This window comes from Phocoena phocoena, chromosome 6 (genome assembly GCF_963924675.1).
Source record: "Phocoena phocoena chromosome 6, mPhoPho1.1, whole genome shotgun sequence".
In the NCBI taxonomy this organism is placed as follows: Eukaryota; Metazoa; Chordata; class Mammalia; order Artiodactyla; family Phocoenidae; genus Phocoena; species Phocoena phocoena.
In genome coordinates, this window is record NC_089224.1 from 101,682,688 (window position 1) to 101,699,544 (window position 16,857).

The 16,857-nt window shown below is 38.3% G+C and overlaps 1 protein-coding gene across 1 annotated transcript in view; it reads right to left on the bottom strand.

The window, feature by feature from the left end:
- The window catches only part of MEGF9 (multiple EGF like domains 9), an 80,980-nt gene that overhangs the window by 22,602 nt on the left and 41,521 nt on the right, over window positions 1-16,857 (bottom strand). The window contains exon 2 of the mRNA XM_065879707.1: window positions 16,020-16,221. Within this exon, the coding sequence (XP_065735779.1) occupies window positions 16,020-16,221 (202 nt within the window). The remainder of the gene's footprint in view (window positions 1-16,019; window positions 16,222-16,857) is intronic.

A 16,857-nucleotide genomic window follows, 5' to 3' on the forward strand; every position in this document is an offset into this window, starting at 1 on the left:
CCTCAATGGCTAGGTCCATGACACTTGTTTTCAGATCTCCTGCATGTCAAATGCCTGCCATTTAGGCTCCAGCAAGTCAGGTGGACTCAGCTTTGATATTCATTAATGTGCTAAATCCTACCTTTCAAATGATTCTCTACACACACTCTCATTATTTCAAATTGTCTTCTATGCAATATTTATTTTCATTGTGCCCAGATCTGACTTCTAGATTTATGTCTTCATGAGCCAGTTCCCAGGTGGATGAATCATGCTAGCCACACCCAGAACCTCACTTACACTGAGCCGCTGCCATATCTAATCTTGCCCATTCTATTTTAGGGTACAGTGGGGAGAACTTTGGAGTCAGACAGACCTAGTCTCAAATCTAAGCTCTGCCACTTATTAGTTATGCCATATTGCTAAGTAACTTAGCCTCTAAGAGCAAGATAGCTAAGTTGTTCTGAGAAGTCAGAGAGGTTATATGTGTAAAGCATCAAGCACAGAGGTTCAACAGTGTTCATTAGATGTTAGTTTCTTCTGATCCTCCTGCTAAATTATGCAACTTCCTTAGGTAAACAGTTTAGTCAAGAAAGCTAAAACTATTTCCCTGCAAAAACCTTTCTTTCAAATACCTATAGTATCTGTTTTACTGGACATTCTATTTAACTGTAAACTTATAAAAAAATCAACTCAAGACCAGGAAAAATAAAAATTAAAGAGATGGTTGTAGTGTATGTGTTGGGAATTGGCAGAAGAGACGAAGGGATTCCGGTACTGATAATATAAGCCATATTTTCATTACTGCTTTTGGCAATGTGAGAAGAACATCTTTGCCCTTCCTGTATAGTATTCAGAAAACTTCTTACACTTGATGGTATCTCGGATCTCTTTGAGAATCGATTGAATGTTGCAGACCTTCTCCACAGAAAAATGCACAGATTCACCATTACATTTCATGTGCTTCCCCTCTTAGGTTAAGAACTCCTGACCTCGAGCACAGGGGGGTATACTTACCCAGAAGTGCAAGACATGGGAGTTTAATGCAACAGAAAGAACATGGGATATGGTGTCAGAAGACCTTGAGATGACTCTTCTCACTCTGGTATGTAATAGATATCCAACTTTGGGCTTATCATGTAACCTTTCAAATATCACTTCTCATCTGTAATTTGGTGGATAACAATTTTTACCTACCTCTCAGGGTTGTTGTTAGAATCAAATGAGAAAATGTACAGGAGAAAAGAACACTATTACTTGTAAATGACTTTACAGATATTAGTTATTAACATTCTCTGGAAACCTACTGAATTTATAAACACAGGGGCAAGCTTGAAAATCCCAAATTATTGAAACTAATGGAATATATCATAACAGAGAATTATCTTAATAAATAAAAAAGCAGAATAATGATTTTAATAATAATGAAATTAATAATTTTAAACTAGTCCTATATACGTTGAATGTCAAAATTATCATGGCTGAAGCACTTATGCTCCTTTTTAAAGGAAATCTTGAGAAATTTCAAGCCCAAATCTCTAACTGGGATTGAGAAATTTAGATATTATGAGTGGAAATCAAATCCAAGGAGAAAAAAGATAAATAGTCCCATATTTCTCTCTACCCTACAGGAAACATATTTCTTGCTATGAAACAACCATCTGAGACGGAGAAAGTCATGCTGATTTAATTTTCTTTCAAGGGACACCAGGGAAGACAAAGCCTTCTCTGTGGGAACAAGCGTCCTTCTATTTTAGCCTAAGTCTACTAACATTTTAGAAGCTCTTCTTTTAAAACTTTAGAGAAAGAAGATATTTAAAATATTAAAGTAGGCTACGAATTTGATCATATATTCTAACCACAATGTCATACATCTAAAATGGCAGATCTCCATGACAACAACGTAAGTTTATTTCCTTATCCTGATTCCTCTTATGGATCTAAGGCTAAAAATTGTCACCAGGACCAATTCTGCCCTCATAATAAGACAGTAATGCTATCCATATTCCCTTGACTGACTGTTCCAAATAACAATTCTATTAACTTTTTATTTTGAAATAATATTAGATTTAAAGAAAAGTTGTAAAGATAGTACAGAGGGTTCTTGTACACCATTCACGCAACTTCCCCTAATGTTAACTTCTCATGCAACCATGGTATATTCATCAAAACTGAAAATTAACATCGCTAGAATGCGGCTAACTAAACTATAGACTTTGTCAGATTTTCCTAATTTTTACACTAAGGTTCTTTTTCTGTTCCAGGATCCAATCCAGGATATTACCTTACATTTACTCATCTCCTTAGCCTCTTCCAATCTGACAGTTTCTTGGTCTTTCTTTGTCTTTTATTACCTTGAAGCTTTTGAAAAGTACAGGTCAGGTATTTTGTAAAATGTTCCTCAATTTGAGTTTGTCTGATGTTTTGTCATGATTAGACTAAAGTTATGAATTTGGGGTAAGGATATCACAGAAGTAATATGCCCTTCTCATTTCATCACATCAGAGAGTACAGGATACTCACATGACTTATTACTGATGATGTTATCTTTACCACTCAAAGGATAATTTTTCATGCTAGGAATCTGTCTATATGGTAGCTAAACCTAGGATGGTTACCACTCTTATTTGGAAAATAAGCAGAGGTTCAGCTGCTCAACTAAGAAACTCTGGGAACTACTGAAGGCAGTATAGTCAGACAGGTGTTGGTTTGAGTCTGTTTCTGCCACTTACTAGTTGTCTGTTGGGGGGGCAAATTACTCAAGTCTCAGTTTCTTCACCTGTAAAATGAGAATAATACCACTTCAACCAGTTGTTATTTTATCCTTACAAGATAGTATATATAAAGCACTTAGCTTGGCACATAGTAAATAATCAATAAATGTTAATGCTGTTCATTCTGGGGTTGATGGTGGTAGTAATAATGTTAGTAGTATTTGCCAAGTTGTGTTGTGTGCTATTTCCAAACTACAGCCCAGAAAAATACTACGTGTTTGTAAGATTTTTAAACTTTTTAAGTGTAGTAAAATGTCCTATCAGAGAGATGTTTAACTAGAGATTAAATATGTGGGTTTTTTCTTCTTTAGCAAGAGAAGTTTGCAATTGCTTTGCCACTTGGGCAGAGGTAGAAAATAACCTTCAAGCGGATCCTACTGACTGGGTGAAGAATCATTTAAGAATGAAATTAGAATACTCCCTAACACCATACACAAAAATAAACTCAAAATGAATTAAAGACCTAAATTTAAGGCCAGACACTATAAAACTCTTAGAGGAAAACATAGGCAGAACACTCTATGACATAAATCACAGCAAGATCCTTTTTGACCCACCTCCTAGAGAAATGGAAATAAAAACAAAAATAAACAAATGGGACCTAATGAAACTTCAAAGCTTTTGCACAGCAAAGGAAAACATAAACAAGATGAAAAGACAACCCTCAGAATGGGAGAAAATATTTGCAAATGAAGCAACTGACAAAGGATTAACCCCCAAAATTTACAAGTAGCTCATGCAACTCAAAATCAACAAAACAAAAAACCCAATCCAAAAATGGGCAGAACTAAATAGACGTTTCTCCAAAGAAGATATATAGATTGCCAACAAACACATGAAAGAATGCTCAACATCACTAATCATTAGAGAAATGCAAATCAAAACTACAATGAAGTATCACCTCACACCAGTCAGAATTGCCATCATCAAAAAATCTACAAACAATAAATGCTGGAGAGGGTGTGGAGAAAAGGGAACCCTCTTGCACTGCTGGTGGGAATGTAAATTGATACAGCCACTATGGAGAACAGTATGGAGGTTCCTTAAAACACTAAAACTAGAACTACCATACGACCCAGCAATCCCACTACTGGGCATATACCCTGAGAAAACTGTAATTCAAAAAGCGTCATGTACCACAATGTTCATTGCAGCTCTATTTACAATAGTCAGGACATGGAAGCAACCTGAGTGTCCATTGACAGACGAATGGATAAAGAAGATGTGACACATATATACAATGGGATATTACTCAGCCATAAAAAGAAACAAAATTGAATTATTTGTAGTGAGGTGGATGGACCAAGAGTCTGTCATACAGAGTGAAGTAAGTCAGAAAGACAAAAACAAATACCAAACGCTAACACATATATATGGAATCTAAATAAATTTTTTAAAAAGGTTCTGAAGAACCTAGGGGCAGGACAGGAATAAAGACACAGACGTAGAGAATGGACTTGAGGACACGGGGAGGGCGAAGGGTAAGCAGGGACAAAGTGAGAGAGTGGCATGGACTTACATATACTACCAAATGTAAAATAGATAGCTAGTGGGAAGCAGCCACATAGCACAGGGAGATCAGCTTGGTGCTTTGTGACCACCTAGAGGGGTGGGATAGGGAGGGTGGCAGGGAGATGCAAGAGGGAGGAGATATGGGGATATATGTATAGCTGATTCACTTTGTTACAAAGCAGAAACTAACACACCATTGTAAAGCAATTATACTCCAATAAGATGTTAAAAATTAAAATAAAATAAAAAAAGAATCATTTAAGTTAGGGTTCCCTTAGTAGGTTTAGAGTGAAGAGGCCCCACTGTCCTGAGAGAAGGGTTTAACAGACCTTTTGTATTGGGGAAGAAGGGAGACTTATAGTTTGTTAGGTAAAAGATTCTACAAAATGTCCTCAACCAGTACTCTTGGAACTGGCTTATACACTGGGATGTAGCTGCACGTATAAACTAAAGGAGCCAGTTGTTACAATCTCTATAACTTCCGAGTCCCAATTTAGAGTATAACTGAAGGAACTTGGAACCAAGGGAGTGGGTTCATCCTACCTCAAAGAAGCGTTGCTGTCAACGATTCTGGACCAGTAAAAGCATCATCTCAGTAGTGAGCAAGCATCATCTGTCAGGTTGTTCAGGGTCAGGCCTCAACCCCAAAATTCAATATAAGGGTAAGAAACAACAAGATCAGTGAACTGATCAGAATCATGTTCCCCTGATGCTCAGCATTAGAGGGGGATTGACTCCTAGAGCTACTGGAAAATTAGTAATTAATTGTTGGGGAATGGATTGATGCAAAAAGAGGGCACTGGATTTATGCTACTGAGGCATATGAGTGTCAGACTAATTAACTGTAAAATAAAAGAGGTATGCCTATACTTGAAGCCCGTTCGCAGAAAGTTCACCAGTTGTATAAGCTTTCAACTTCCCCATATCTATTGTTTGCTACCCCCACAGGCCTCTCTATAAAGATGAATAGTTTTTAAAATGCTTAAAAGGTAAAGGGGGGGCTTCCCTGGTGGCGCAGTGGTTGAGAGTCCGCCTGCCGATGCAGGGGACACAGGTTCGTGCCCCGGTCCGGGAAGATCCCACGTGCTGTGGAGCGGCTGGGCCCATGAGCCATGGTTGCTGAGCCCGTGCACCTGGAGCCTGTGCTCCACAACGGGAGAGGCCACAACAGTGAGAGGCCCACGTACCGCAAAAAACAAACAAACAAAAAAGGTAAAGGGCACCTGGATTTATTTTCAGCAACACAGAAAGAACATGAGTATGGGGACATGGTTTGACACTTAGCAGCAAGGCTTATGAGGGAATAAAAATCCCATGGGATACAGTGGGTGGTAGCAACTACTGAAGCATAGGAAAGCAGATTCAATTCCTGCAGCCTGCAACAAAGGAAGAACGGTAAGCATACCGTGAGGGTATGGGCCTAAGAAGGAATCCTGGGACTGAGCACTTCCCTAAATTCAACTTAGAAACACAAACTACCTTTAGATTTGTGTGCATGTATTAATGCAAAAATCATAAACTTTCTAGAGAATTATGCACAGAAACACTATCATGGGGCAGATCACCATTCTCCTTTCTCTCTGCAGTCTCTCCAATCTCACAGTTTTCATTCTGCCTCTGATCTCCCCCTACCTATATCCACCCAATCTACTACTGCTAGAACACAGTGCTGATCTTTTACCTGCTTAAAATTGCTCTGTGAATAAAATCCAAGTCATGTGTCTGGCCCTTAAGGCCCTCTGGGGCCTGACCCCAGCAGGACTTGCCAGATTTATCTCCTCTGCCCCACTGCTCTTCCACCTTACATCCTGTGTAAGCACATCTCTGAGATGTTAATCTTGCTGTTTCTATTCTGTAATGTTCTTTTCCACCTTTTGCACTTCTGTATGTCTAAATCCTTTCCTTCCTTCAAACTGAGGTCAAAAGCTATCTCCTCAATGAAATCATCTCTGATTTTTCCAGCTATAAGTGATATCTCCCAGTTTAATTCCCTTAACATTTTATCTTTCTATTTTATGATGTGGCTCAGTTTTTACCTTGTTTTATATATATATATATATATATATATATGTATGTATGTATTTCTTAATGACCTTACTAGACAAGAAGCTCCTTTGGTCTTCACATTGTCTTATTTATTTCCCACAAGGTCTGTTAAAGTATCTTGCACATAATTTGTTAAACAAATAAGTACCTTGGTACCAAATACTACATTTATATGAACTTGATTATCTGTAGCATTAGCATATATATAACTACAGATTTGGGGGACCTTCTCAGAAGAAGCAAAATAAATAATCTTTTAATATTATCAATAATAAAACTTTAACTTTAAAAGATTTCTTTAAAAAATTCCAAACTGACCTAAAACTGGCTTAATAAAATGAAAGAAGCAGAGGATTCTGCAATATGGTTTAGGAAAAATTACGCATTTGATCAACAGCAACCACATCAATTCACTGTGACATGTTATGTTAATGTTCACAAAGGTCACCAATAGCTGGGAGGAAAAAGTGTTTTGTTTGTTTTTTTCATTCGACTACAGATGATATCTAGTTAATAATTAGAAGACCAGGAGGGCAGATCATGTTCTGTATTGAAAGGAGGATTTAACACAGAGTGCACGGAAAAACATACAAAGCTTTCCAAACTGTAATAGACATGCATTATTTACACTTAAACCTCAATGCACTCAGTGCCTTTTCTAAATAAGCCCCTGTCTGGCTATTTATTAACATTCAAATTTTATTCTAATCTGTTTTACCATGAACTTTACATGATTTATTTTCTAAGATATAAACCATTTGGAACTGTAGAAACATTTACTGAAACAAATGAACCACGATAGGATAAGGGCTGAGATCAGTTACCTGCTTCTGACCAAGACAGCTACCTTTTAAAATTCTATCTTCAAGGAAAAGAATACTGAAGTGTACCCAAAAAAAGGTAATTTAAACTAGAGATTGGTATAATTGCAAGAATAATAACAGGGGTATAGAATAAAGTTATTTTTAAGTAAAATTAAAGCTATGAGGCTTTGCTTTGTTTTCCTTAGAATATGCTAGTTTCCTTTCCTAAGAATATGCTAGCTAGTTTATAAGATTTCTTGAGTTTGGCACACAATGCATATGCAAGTGTCTACCAGACACCACTATCTGAATGTCCCATAGAAAATGAACATGTTGAAGCCTAAGATCATAATCATCTCCTTTCAACTTGCTTATCCACCTGTATTCTTTATCTAGTTAATAGAATATCTCTTCACTCATGTGCCTGTGCCAGAGCCAGAGCAAAAAACATGGGAGTCATATCTATCTCTCTCTTACTCTATAAATACAATCAACCATCTAGTTCTGTAGATTTTCTCTCTTACGCTGGTTCCCTCCTCTCCAGCACCATTGCCAATGCCAGTGTCAATGCCTTAGATCAGCCCTTTAATTTCTCTTGCTTGGAGAGTTACACGATAGCCTTCTCCATGGTCTCTCTGCCTGAGCTCGCTCTCTCTATCCACCAGACTTCTGATGGAGTAATTGTTCTAACGAGCAAATCCGATGTTACTCCTTACTCAGTATTCTTCAATGGACAAACTAATTTACATGGCATATCAGGCCCTTCGTGGTCTGGCCCTGTTTACTCTTAACCATTCACTCATTCTGTTCATTCAAGTATTTACTGAGTCTACTTTGTACCAGGCACTATTCTAGGTATTAGAGATACAACAGTAAGCAAATAGACAAAAATCTCATCTTTTCAACCTTTCCTCTCTACCACTGTCAAGTGTTCCCTGCCTTCAAGAAATAGTGAGCCACTTGTAGTCTACTAAAACATGGCTTGTTCTTTCATGCAAACTTCTACTCATCCTTCAGATTTCAACTTAAATGCAACTTCCTCTCTCAAGACCTCCTGAATCTCCTGTGTACTTTATAAATACTCATATTATGTTTGTGTTTCTATCTTTCCATTTCAAGTTCCTTGAGCACAGAAATAATATCTTTTGACATATAGTTGGCAAATGCAATGTCTGTTAAATGAAATAAGTGAATAAAATGACAAAGGTTTCCTCAAGTTTTAATTGTTTCTAGTGATCAAATAACTTTTTCTTGATGTCCCAGAATTACAGGCAAAGTAATAAGTAAGAGTTTACACAAGCAACTGTTACTCCTTATTATTACACAACAGATGATTTTCAGAGCCCCATATGAATGTAAGTCTTGGCGATTTTGTCATCTTTCTATTTGACATTTATTTCAGCCTAAGTTTATTTCATGAGTAAAATTTTGCACTCTGCCCTGGGGCATATTCCCATAATTAAAAATGCAAAGTAGTAAATATTTCAACATACACTATACAGCAGCAACCACAGGTTTTATGGGAAAGGATATTACACAACGACAGAACTTCGTTATCTCACAGAGACAGTTTTAAATGATGCACCTTGTATACTAACCTACTATGGATACATTAAAAAATCTCAAATCAGTATATTACTGCCTACATATAAGTCAACCCTGATGACATTCTAAGGCTATATTAAGAGAGTCAGGCTCTCACTAGGCATACTGCTTTATTGAGATAAAATGCTGATTTCTCCATTCATTTATTCAACATATGTCCAAATGTGAACCAGGAAAATATTAGAAATGCATTCCAAAAGCAAAAGTGAAAAGACAGATATTGTAGACCAAATCCTTCCCAATTAAACAGGTTGGAACACCACTGTTGATGTGAGGGGTGGCCATCTGTCAGTACATAAAGGAACTTGTGTTTGCACACAAAGACATTGCACAACCCACATCTGGCTCCTGCAGCCAAATTCTACCCTCACTGGGACAAACTCCCACTGAAATATATGGGCATAAAGAACAGGCAAAACAAAAAGAACAGGCAAATAAATTTTTAAAAAGCCAGCTATTCATTCATAGTAGATGTATGACAGTAGATGTATCAGAGAATCTGGACAGAATTGAGTCCACAATTCTACTTTCATTTAAAAAAAAAAAAAAGAACAAGAAGGTCATGACAGAAGAGAATTTGCATATGTGTTAGGAGATCATATTTCTCATCTCATGGCATAAACTTAGGAAATTCTCTTGGATTCACATGTTTTTTCTCTTCTCATCTCTCTTCCCAAATCATAACCTGTAAGGCACAACTCAGTTCCTACCTCCTCTGGGAATCCTTTCTTAATTATTCCTGCTTTTTTACTACTCTAAACTACTCTACTTAGAAATTTAGCATATATTTATGAACTTCCTCTAATGTTCTCAATGTCTACTAAGCTAAAACTGGGATTACTCTTTCCCAAGAAGAGTTATTTATATAGCACCAACTATATAATCAGAAGAAATTCCTATAAAATATCAAGTAGTTGGCACCACAGCATCAAAGTTTCTTACAATACTCACTCACTTTGCTCAATATCTGAGATTTCGAGAGGGGCTATACCAACATAATGGATAGGAATATATACTATAGATCCAGACTGTATATGTTTCAATTCCAACTCTTATTTACTGGCTACTATATCATAAGTTAGGCAAATTACCTAACTTGCAACTCTTTTCCTGTACAAATGAGAATAATAATAATAGTGCCTTCCTGATATGGTTGCTGTGAGGATTAAATTAATCACTACCTGCAAAGGCCTTAGGATAGTGCCTAGCATGCATTCAATTCATTTTAGCTGTTATTATTCTAAAGTATGAAATGTCCAATTTTAAAAAGCATATATGGGTTTCTTTAAAATGGAAGAAAATAAGCTAAACTTTTTTTTCTTCTACAGTGAACAATTTCTTCTTTAGCCTACCAACAGAAACAGATATCCCAACCCCTACTCATACCCAAGACTGGGTGACTTAATTCTCCTCTTTTGTGAGTCACCAATTCTATTCCTCATTTAAAAAAAAAAAACAGGGGACTTCCCTGTTGGTGCAGTGGTTAAGAATCCACCTGCCAATGCAGGGGACACGGGTTCAAGCTCTGGTCTAGGAAGATCCCACATGCCGCGGAGTAACTATGCCTATGTGCCACAACTACTGAGCCTGAGCTCTAGAGACCGCGAGGCACAACTAGTGAGCCCGCATGCCACAACTACCAAAGCCCATGCGCCTAGAGCCTGTGCTCCACAACAAAGAGAAGCCACCGCAATGAGAAGCCCTTGCGCTGCAACGAAGAGTAGCCCCGCTTGCTGCAACTAGAGAGAAAGCCCATGTGCAGCAACAAAAACCCAATGCAGCCAAAAATAAAAAGAAATAAATAAATTTATAATAAATAAATTAAATAAAATAAAATAAAAACAGACTCAACTACTGGGGTGTTACTGAGCCGAATCTAAGTGCCAGTTACAATGTAAGTGGGTACACACACACACAATTTAATTCTCACAAAAATTCTTCATGCTACATTTATGAATCCTATTTTACAGTAGAAAACACTGAGGATCAAGATTGTACAGTTAGTAAGTGGCTAAATCAAGAATGGAATCAAAGTACTAATTTCAGATTCCACCTCCTTTCTGCTACATATCACACTACTTGCCTACAATTTCCTTTTTCCCTTAACTTACCCACATATAATTTATCGCAGAGCAGAACATAGAGGTGTTTCCTCAGAGTTCACCCATATGTTCTTGCCAAAGTACATAGTCCTGCAACTTCCCATTTCTGTTCCTCAAGTCTCATGTCAATTTAACTTCCTTTCTTGTAGTAAGAAATGCAGTGCTTACAATTTGTATGGAAACACAAAAGACCCCGAATAGCCAAAGCAATGTTGAGAATAAAAAACGGAGCTGGAGGAATCAGGTTCCCAGACCTCAGACTATACTACAAAGCTACAGTAATCAAGACAGTATGGAACTGGCACAAACACAGAAACATATATCAGCGGAACAGGATAGAAAGCCCAGAGATAAATCCATGCAGGGCTTCCCTGGTGGCGCAGTGGTTGAGAGTCCGCCTGCCGATGCAGGGGACACGGGTTCGTGCCCCGGTCCGGGAAGATCCCACATGCCGCGGAGCAGCTGGGCCCGTGAGCCATGGCCGCTGAGCCTGTGCGTCCGGAGCCTGTGCTCCGCAACGGGAGAGGCCACAACAGTGAGAGGCCCGCGTACCGCAAAAAAAATTAAAAAAAAAAAAAAAAAATCCATGCACATATGGCCACCTTATTTTTGATAAAGGAGGCAAGAATACACAGTGGAGAAAAGACAGCCTCTTCAGTAAGTGGTGCTGGGAAAACTGGACAGCTACATGTAAAAGAATGAAATTAGAACACTCCCTAACACCATACACAAAAATAAACTCAAAATGGATTAAATACCTAAATATAAGGCTAGACACTATAAAACTCTTAGAGGAAAACATAGGCAGAACATTCTATGACATAAATCACAGCAAGATCCTTTTTGACCCACCTCCTAGAGAAATGGAAATAAAAATAAACAAATGGGACCTAATGAAACTTAAAAGCTTTTGCACAGCAAAGGAAAACATAAACAAGACAAAAAGACAACCTTCAGAATGGGAGAAAATATTTGCAAATGAAGTAACTGATAAAGGATTAACCTCCAAAATTTACAAGCAACTCATGCAGCTCAATATCAAAAAAAACAAACAACCCAATCCAAAAATGGGCAGAAGACCTAAATAGACATTTCTCCAAAGAAGATATACAGATTGCCAACAAACACATGAAAGAATGCTCAACATCACTAATCATTAGAGAAATGCAAATCAAAGCTACAATGAGGTATCACCTTACACCAGTCAGAATGGCCATCATCAAAAAATCTACAAACAATAAATGCTGGAGAGGGTGTGGAGAAAAGGGAACCCTTTTGCACTGTTGGTAGGAATGTAAATTGATACAGCCACTGTGGAGAACAGTGTGGAGGTTCCTTAAAAAACTAGAAATAGAACTAGCATACGACCCAGCAATCGCATTACTGGGCATATACCCTGAGAAAACCATAATTCAAAAAGAGTCATGGGGCTTCCCTGGTGGCGCAGTGGTTGAGAATCCGCCTGCCAATGCAGGGGACATGGGTTCGAGCCCTGGTCTGGGAAGATCCCACATGCCACGGAGCAACTGGGCCCGTGAGCCACAACTACTGAGCCTGCGCGTCTGGAGCCTGTGCTCCGCAACAAGAGAGGCCGCGACAGTGAGAGGCCCGCGCACCGCGATGAAGAGTGGCCCCCGCTCACCGCAACTACAGAAAGCCCTTGCACAGAAACAAAGACCCAACACAGCCAAAAAATAAAAATAAATTTAAAAAAAAAAAAAAAAAAAAAGAGTCATGTATCACAGTGTTCACTGCAGCTCTATTTACAATAGTGCAGAGATGGAAGCAACCTAAGTGTCCATCGACAGATGAATGGATAAAGAAGATGTGGCACATATATACAATGGAATATTAGCCATAAAAAGAAACAAAATTGAGCTATTTGTAGTGAGATGGATGGACTCAGAGTCTATCATACAGAGTGACAGTAAGTCAGAAAGAGAAAAACAAATACTGTATGCTAACACATATATATGGAATCTAAAAAAAAAAAAGGTTCTGAAGAACCTAGGGGCAGGACAGGAATAACGCTGATGTAGAGAATGGACTTGAGGACGCAGGGAAGCGGAAGGATAAGCTGGGATGAAGTGAGAGAGTGGCATGGTCATATATACACTACCAAATGTAAAATAGATAGCTAGTGGGAAGCAGCCGCACAGCACAGGGAGATCAGCTCGGTGCTTTGTGACCACTTAGAGGGATGGGATAGGACGGGTGGGAGAGAGACACAAGAGGGAGGAGATATGGGGATATATGTATATGTATAGCTGATTCACTTTGTTATAAAGCAGAAACCAACACACCATTGTAAAGCAATTATACTCCAATAAAGATGTTAAAAACATTTTTTAATAAAATAAAATTAAAAGTCGAAAAGAAAAAGAAAAAAAGAAATGCAGTGCTTAGAGCTGAATTCTGAGCTCCCATGCCTTCCTTCTAATGACTTTCTTTAAGTACAAGTTTTTAAATGACTTTTGTGATGCATTGCTTGCTCTGACAAATTGCCTGATATTTTGAAATAATATTATTTTTAAAATTTAATTAAATATTACTCTGTAGTAACTCATAGAAAAGAATTATGGATTTATCTCAAAATTTTAATATGCCTATCCTTGGGGCCAAAACAATCAAGAAATGAGGCTTCTGTGCTCCAATGAAACTTTATTTACAAAAACAGGCAGTGGACTGGATTTGGTTCATGGATTTGGTTTACAGACCCCTGCCCTAGACTTTCGAATGTCCAGTGCACTTTTCCACTACTTTATAGTTACTACCTATTTTCAGAATGGTGTTTTAGCCTGTGTCACTTGATGACATTCACTGGCAGGGAAAAGATAAATAAGTAATTTGTAAAAGACCTATGAACACAGCAGTATACTACATAAACATTAGTATTACTTTTTTCCCTCTTCTCCAGCTTTTCAAACTCTCTCTCACTCTTCTCATTTCTTTCTCCTCTAATAAGGTAGTTTGACCTAGAAGTAAACACTTTTTTATCTTTCCAAAAGTACTCAAAGCAAATGTGTTTGCAGAATCTTATTTTAAAAGAAGTAGTGGACAGGGGACTTCCCTGGTGGTCCAGTGGTTAAGAATCCACCTTCAAATGAAGGGGACGCGGGTTCGATCCCTGGTCGGGGAACTAAGATCCCACATGCCATGGAGCAACTACTGAGCCCACGTGCCACAACTAGAGAGCATGCATGCCGCAACTAGAGAGCCTGCATGCCACAACTACAGAGCCCATGTGCTCTGGAGCCCACACCCTGCAACTAGGGAGGAGCCCACACACCACAACGAAGAGCCCGCATGCCACAACAAATATCCCGAGTGCCGCAACTAAGACTCAGCACAGCCAAATAAATAAATATTATTTTAAAAAAAGTAGTGGACATGCCTTTAGGTACCAGAATGAACAAACTTACACAAATCTCATCTTTTAAAATGGTAAGAAATGTGGGCCTTCTGAATATAACTTGTGTCGGCATGTTTTAGGGGAGTAAAGGGAGCAATGGTAAGCAACCGTTATATTCTCAAACTCAAGTAACAAAGTGATTATGTTTTCTCATTATAGAAGCTATACGGCATGATGATAAGAATACTGGACTTAGTACTGGAAGACCAAATTTGGAATTCCTTTTCTGCCACTTACTATCTTTGTGATTTAATAACCTACATAAAAGGAGTTGCTATGAGGATTTAGACAGTTAACTATTTAAAAATACCAAGCATCATAAACATCAATTATTGTTGTATTCGAAATTATAAACCTCTTAAGTTCAAATCTATATTTTTAATAGAAGTACAATACGATACAGTATTGTACAAGTTTTTGGGGGGGCTGCGCCGCGCTGCATGTGGGATCCTAGTTCCCCAACCAGGGATCAAACCCAGGCCCCCTGCAGTGGAAGCACGGAGACTTCACCACTGGACCATCAGGGAAGTCCCTGTAACTATATGATTTATAAAGCATCCGAAGTATCTACTGCTAAGTATAAAGAAACTTTTCTGCCAAGGAGCTAAAGATTATTTAAAAATACTCCCTCGGGCTTCCCTGGTGGCGCAGTGGTTGAGAGTCCGCCTGCCAATGCAGGGGACACGGGTTCGTGCCCCGGTCTGGGAAGATCCTACATGCCACGGAGCAGCTGGGCCCGTGAGCCATGGCCGCTGAGCCTGCGTGTCCAGAGCCTGTGCTCTGCAACGGGAGAGGCCACAACAATGAGAGGCCCGCGTACCGCAAAAAAAAAAAAATACTCCCTCATCAAGCCAACAATATTCCTCTGAAATTGAAAGAAACCAGAATTAATTGAGTGAGGTGTGCTGGGTATTTTACATAGATTCTACTCATTTAACCTTCACAACAACCTTGAGAAGAAACTGAGGCGCAGAGAAGTGAAATAAGTTGCTGAAATCACAAAGCTCCTAAGTGGCAGCCGATCTTGGATCCATACCCAGGTTAGATTGATCCTAAAGCTCTGTTCTTTTCATCACATAACACTGCCTCTTCAGCTTTTTCACTTGAGGTCCCCAGAAAGCTAAGTACCTCACACAAGGTCAAATGATAATTACTTTCAGTGGAGTAGAAGGCAGATCCTTAGATTACAGGGCACTGTTCTACTAGATTAAGTCACCTACAAATAATTTACTATTTTAAAGGTAATTTCCAGACAATTTCTGCTTAATCTAGTTTTGGTCCCCCAAAATGTATATACTGGTACATAGAGTGAAACCAGTCTTTTTCACACTAATTAAAGACATTAGGATATTACCAAGTTTAAGCCTTACATGTGCAAAGAAACAGCTTTAGAATTTTGAAAAAAGAAAAAATAAACCAAAGAATAAGTTTCCTGAAACTCTAATAGTATGTTAATAAACATAACAAGGACATTTTCACTGGAAATGCCTGGAAGTTATTGCTTCCAGGAAGCAGACTGCTTTCTCAATATTTTTTTCCCATGAAATTTAGAGAAACTATTACAAGGCAAAATTGGTTACTGAGGTGCTTTTGAAGAACTAAATCAGTAAATTAGAAGCTTTTAAATCTTGACATCAAATATAATTCACAAAATGATAAAAAATATGTGAAATATTTTGTAAATCTATGGCCCCTTTATTTAAACCAGTCTGGTCCTTGAGAGCAGAGGCCTTTTTGTGTGTGTAATAAAATAAAATTAATTTTACCTTCAACTTCTGCTGCTTACCTGTTGCAGAGTATGCTGAGGGCTCCACGTGGACTACAGTCACATGGCAGACAGAGCCTGGAAGTACGATTCAGGTACAAACCCTCCTTGCAGGTTTCACAGCGAAGACCCTGATAACCTGGCTGACACTCGCACTGCCCTGTGGTCTGGTTGCAGCGATTCACATCCAGGCTTCCAACCACAGAGCAGTTACATACATATCCTGCAAAGAAAAGAGGGAAAGAGATATCAATTAAGGTTTAATGCTTTCCTAATAAAATGAGCTCTATTTTATTTTTCTTAATAAATATTCATGACAACTTTGTAAGGATGGATAAAATTAAGTCTAGTTCAAATTCACTTTCTATCGTATTTAGTTTATTTAAATTGGGAATTATATACAGTAAAGTATATAAACTAATTATAAAACTAACATTCTCAATTTCTTTTTCAGCACTCTTTATCTTCTAGCCCTCTTACGCTATACTCCAATGTATGGGTGGGTCTGTATATTACTAGTTTTTCTGGATTAGAAATCTCCAAAGGCAGGGCCTATGCTTATCTACATGGCACTGAGAGCACATGCTGGAAATGACTACACGTTAAATAATAAATAATCCCGCTGTATAGCAGCAAAAGCGCAGACGGTTGACTGTGGTAACTTATACAGGTCAGACAAGATTGTGCTACAGCTGGAATCATGAACTAGTATGTTCTTCCCAGGAAGAAATTAACAGAGAATTGCAACTTTAAGGTGAGGAAATGACAAACAATAAATCCCAGGTGAAACTTTAAGGTGAGGAAATGACAAACAATAAATCCCAGGTGAGAACGTTTACAGGGGCATCCTGATCAGTGG